Raw genomic sequence first — 5,649 nt, forward strand, 5'->3', positions numbered from 1 at the left:
AATATTTGAAATACTGTGAAAAAGTTGCATGAAAAAATCTCCTTTCGGATTTTCCGTTGTTTCGTATTCTATCAAAATTTGAATTTTTGAGTTATCAAGAAAGTTAAAAATGTTTTTACGATAATCTTCTAGGGCATTTAGAAATCAAACTTTCTTTTCTTGTCATTTTTTCATATAGTCCGTTAATTGGCTTAAAAGGTTCATTTTCGCGTGTTTTTTGAAATTTTGTCAATGATATAAACTCTAAAAAATTTTATTGAATAAAAAATGTCATTAGGATAAATTGTTCGACTTTCTAAATATTATGAATAACCATACATCTTGAATTTTGAAAAAATATTCAAAATGCGCTCACTTTTTGAATTTTTATCCAAAATGGCTGGCTAACGAACTTGACCTTCAGTTTAGAACAATAAAAGAATGTAACAGAGGCTAATGTTATAGAATGATTTTTTCAAAAGTTATCGTGCTGACAGACAGGCATAAATACAGTCAGACGGACAAACTTATTTTTCGGATTCAGGGGGTTTCAAAACATGGAAATTTGACAAAAACTGGTGGAAGGGGAGGGGGGTTGTCAAATTTTACACATTATTTACACAAAAATGTTATCTATTTATTTTTGCTTAGCTTGTGTCGTGTGTCGAAAAATTTAATTTTTGTATTTTCAATGTTTTTTTATAAATAAAACAAAAACTAAGCTAAAAAACTAATTTTTGATTAGTTTTTGTGTGGTCAAAATTTGAATTTTCAATTTTTCGAAAAAATTCAAAAAGTTAATTTGATAATCGTGTAGGGCTATCGAAAAGTAACATTTTTTTCAAGTAATATGAACAACTGTACAGAGAATTTTTGAATCATGAAAAAATGTGTACACAAAAATGTTCAAAATGAGCTCACTTTTAGTATTTTTATCCAAAATGTCTGACTAACGAATTTGGCATTTAGCTTAGGACACTAAAAGAGTGTGCCAAAGGCCAATCTAATAGATTAATTTTTTTCAAAAGTTATCGTGCTCCCAAACACATGATATATAACGGCAGACACACACATTCGCAAAAACCTGTTTTTCGTATTCAGGAGGTCTCGAAACGTGGACCATTTGACAAAAACTAGGGGGGGGGGGGGTCAAATTTTAATTCTCTGATGAGAATGTAAAAATGATTTATTTGTCATGAATAATTTTTTGATTGCTCTGTTTTTAGGTTTAATCATGAAAAATATCATCAAAAACATGAAAAGTTAAATTTTTTGAAACCCCACAGACGAGACGAAAAAGAAATAAAAAAACAAAAGTTGTAATAAGAATCTGCCCAGGCAGTAGGAAGATTTTATTTTACTGTTAATGATGTTTTTCACGATTAAAGCCAAAACTGCGCATCCTATCAAAAAGTGGTTGATAACAAATTTTTAGATCTTTTTCTAATGCACAATTTTTGTGTACTCATCTTTTACCGAATTTTGCACATTTTGGCCGGAAAAATGTAATTTTTTGATTTTTCATTATTTTGTATACTGTCAAAAATTGAATATTGGGTTTTTCAAGAAAATTCAAAAAGTTGTTATGATAATCTTATAGTGCATTGAAAAAGCAACATTTTTCTTCCCTTTCCTTTTTTCATATCTTGCGTTGTTTGGCTTAAAATGTTCATTTTCGTGTGTTTTTTTGGATTTTTTTTTTAATGCTACAGCTTTAGTAATTTTTGATTTTCTGATAAGTCATTAGGATAAGTTTTTCGACTATTTGAATACTATGAATAACCATACAGAGAAATTTTGAATTTTGAAAAAAGTGGTCTCAAAAATATTTAAAATGTGCCCAGTTTTTGAATTTCTATCCAAAATTGCTGGCTAACGAACTTGACATTTAGATTAGGACACTAAACGAGTGTACCAAAGGCCAATCTAACAGATTAATTTTTCCAAAAGTTATCGAATTCACAGACATATATACAAACCGACACATTCGCAAAAACCTGTTTTTCGGATTCAGGGGATCTCGAAACGTGGACATTTGACAAAAACTGGGGGTTTAAATTTTGAACAAATCTAATACCTTCTCTGATGAGAATGTAAAAATTAATGCATTTCTAAAATTTCTAATATTATAATTAATTATATTTTCAAGAATTTAAATAAAAAGACTTCTTTTAAGAATTACTTTCAAGACTGAAAAGTGGTATATTTTGTCAAAAATAATTTTGTGCAGAATAATTATGAAAAATATTCTCCACCAAAAAACAGAATTCGAAACTATGGCACTTTTCGGTTCATTAGACAAGAATAATCAAAAGAAAAATTCTCCCTATTTTTTTCTTTTGGTTATTTTTGTCTCTAATTTGCCAAAAAGTCAGATTGTTAAGAAATCTGTTTTTTAATGGGGAAACTTTTTAATGCTTATTCTGTATAAAATTATTCTTGATAAAATAAATTAGTTTTGAACATGTAATATACCATATTCTATGTATGTAATATGTTAATATGTAATATACGATACTTTTGAATGATGTAAATTATATCTCAAAATATAATTTTTCATATTTTATAGCCACATATTTAATAACTTAATTCACCTTCATCGTAACTCCATGGGGCATGGTTTCATCATAGGGTACACTAAGTTTGAATGTAGAAGTAGTGCTCTTTCCCTCATTTGTGACAGTGATGACAAATTCATCTCCGGATTGCTGGACGTCAAGGACCGGCTTGCTTTTGGCAAAAGTTGCAGCTTTATCGGCTTGTTCGCCACCAGACACTGTCCTCAAATATTCTTCAAAACCTTCGCTCTTCTCATGTTCGTACTTTCCAACAATCTGCACCATTTTTGCAAATTTGTTATTTAAATGTTAAAGTCGAAAGAAATTTTGTTTCACAACTCAACTTTTTTCACTTCCAGACTTTCACTGGGCGCAACAAGCTCTAAGGCTTCTGGCGATTCAACGCCGGCTTTTATAAGCTCCAGCAGCGCCTGATTATGCAATGACGCTATATCTCTTCAAGTCTGCCGAGGAGGTTGATCCTCAGAGTAAAACCTATACCGGCTCGGCTGATAGGGGGATTTGAACCCTTACCCGCTAGCCTCCACTCGGGTGTCCAATCTCTTTCGATTTATCTGACGCATTCATTGCTAACATTGTGAACCGTAAGTCGACGATTTTAGTGGAGTGAGTAGTGCAACACTGCAGATCCTAAGAGGAAGACCTTTCAAAACCAAGACAATGAGGCTAAAAAATTGCCCCATTTGGACCAAGAGAAGTCTTCTTAACTAGGCTTCGAAGAACTTCACTTGGAATGAGAATTCAATTCATCAGCTAATCTAGGCAAAATTAAAAATACATCAATTTTGAACCAAATCAGCTTTCTACAAAACAATTGAATTTTCAACCAATAAAATTAATTTTCTACTGAAAAAGACGATTTATAAAAAAAAATACATACATTCTTAACCATATTCAACCAGAAGATTTCATTTTTACTAAAAGACAAATTTTTAACAAAATACATACATTTTTAACCAAATATTTGAATTTTCACCCAAGAACATAAATTTTCTAACAAAAAAAAAGGGTTTAAGAAATCACATTTATATTTAACTAAATATTTTAGTTTTTAAACTAAAATGATTAATTTTCAAATAAAACTTTAATAGTTAAATTTTCATTAAACAAAACAATCATTCTAGAGAAAAAGTGAAAAAAGTATATAAAAAAGGAAAAAGATAATATTTCATATTTTTCAATATCAGTGGGCATTTCTAATTTCAATCACAAGTAGACTCCATGAATATATAAATTTGATCGTGAAGCCTTAAAAATCTTAAAAATCCTGACTCGTTAGTTCTTACAGAAAGACTGTAAAAATTATCTAAAAAATAGAGGATTTTCAAAAATACCTCATTTTTGTTCGTAACATTTTTTCACTGATAATAATTTGGATATTCGGATGACATTTTTCTAAAGAAATTGAATCAGGGTGAATTAACTTCATCAAATTCGTACTCAAGAATTTATCAATAAATTACTACAATTTCAAATATGGAATCATATGACATAAATCGTGTTGTGTATTATTTATTTTAATTTTCTATGTAATATCTTAAAATGTTCTGATTTTTAGTTGAAGATTTAAACAGATAAATCATTTAAAATTGAAAAATATTTGTTTCGAAAATTTTAAGAGTGACTAATAATTCTAAAGGTAGATTTGAAATTAAACATTAGGTTTAAAATAAAAAAGATAAAGGTTGAACTATGTAACTGAAATTGATACAGCAACAAAGGAATAATTTTGGAAATTTAAGGTGGTTACAGCAGAGAGTTTTAGAGTTCTGAATTTACATATTGAACGCTGAATGTTAAATTTTTCCATTTCATAGCTTTTAATTTTACAACTAAAATGTAAGTGGTGGAATTTTTGAAAGTATAATTAGCAATTAAAAAATTATTAGTTTTTATGTTATTTAATCTTACTTCAAATAATCAAAATTTTAGAGGGTTTGTTTCTCAAAAAGTTTGAAAGCTTTGTTAATATAATTGAAATCTTTGATTTTATAAAAAAATTGTTCAATTAGCTTCAATGTTAAATTATAATTTCGTAAATATTTAATAGTAAAATATTAATGGCTCTGAATGTAGAATTGTTCAAATGCAAAAGTTTGAAATTTTTAATCATTTAATTTTAAAAACTATTAATTATTCGTAATAAAATACCAATTCCTATGATTTAATCTGAAATCATTCAATTTCGTGATTCTTGAACTCAAAATAAAAAAGGTTCACTTTGCAGGATTTTCATTTAAAATATATATATGTAATTCAACTCCTTTTTCTTATTAAATTGTACAAAATCTTTCAATATATATATATTTTTTTTTTACTTCAGGAGCTTTCAATTCGAAATTATTATTAATTGTTAAAAAAATATTTATTTGATAATGTTTAAAATGTATTTTATGCTGGAATTTTTAATTTGCATATTTTTCATGATAGGAAATAAAAATCCAGAGACGTGAACGCGCAGTTTGCGCCCGTGTAATTACTGTTAGCGTGTAATAAAATGCATCTCCGCATTTTTCTTTAGCAGGTACAAAAGGTTCCTTATCCTACTTATATGATTCCAAGTCAATCCATTCCTTGCAAAAGGGCTTGATTTCCATAATGGATCATATACGTGAAAAAAGTGTGCGTTTCGTAGAGTTAATTTTTTTCTAAACCGGGAGAAATATCGAATATTTACCGGTAGAACCGGGAGAAAGCCGGGAGAAGAAAATTTGATAAATAGTGGTCCTCCTGATTTATTTACAAGAAGTGAGGCGTTTTGTATGATTTCAAATGGTTTTAAATATCTTAGGGAATCTTAAAAGATTCTTACAAATTTTTAAATTTATTTCAATAATTTGAAGGGATTTCAAAGCGAATGCAATATTTTAAGATAAAGAATTTTCAAGAATTTCGAAAGATGGAACGATTTTACAGGATCTATAAAGTTTTAAGGTGTTTTAAAAGATTTTGAGAAGTGAGGTATTTTGTAATTTTTTAAAAGATGAGAAGATATTAAATGAGATTTAAAATTATTGCTTGGAATTTACCCTGAATTCTTTTATTTCTTTGAAATTCTTATGATTTTTTTTTTCGATTCAGTTGAATTTTT

The 5,649-nt window shown here is 28.3% G+C and overlaps 1 protein-coding gene across 1 annotated transcript in view; it reads right to left on the reverse strand.

Annotated features, from left to right (window-relative positions):
* LOC117181872 (fatty acid binding protein 1-B.1-like) overlaps positions 1–2,937 on the reverse strand; it is a 5,110-nt gene extending 2,173 nt beyond the window's left edge. The window contains exon 1 of the mRNA XM_033374887.1: positions 2,574–2,937. Within this exon, the coding sequence (XP_033230778.1) occupies positions 2,574–2,822 (249 nt within the window). The 5' untranslated portion in view covers positions 2,823–2,937. The remainder of the gene's footprint in view (positions 1–2,573) is intronic.
* Between the last annotated feature and the right edge of the window lie 2,712 nt (positions 2,938–5,649).

Source organism: Belonocnema kinseyi, chromosome 10 (assembly GCF_010883055.1).
Source record: "Belonocnema kinseyi isolate 2016_QV_RU_SX_M_011 chromosome 10, B_treatae_v1, whole genome shotgun sequence".
In the NCBI taxonomy this organism is placed as follows: domain Eukaryota; kingdom Metazoa; phylum Arthropoda; class Insecta; order Hymenoptera; family Cynipidae; genus Belonocnema; species Belonocnema kinseyi.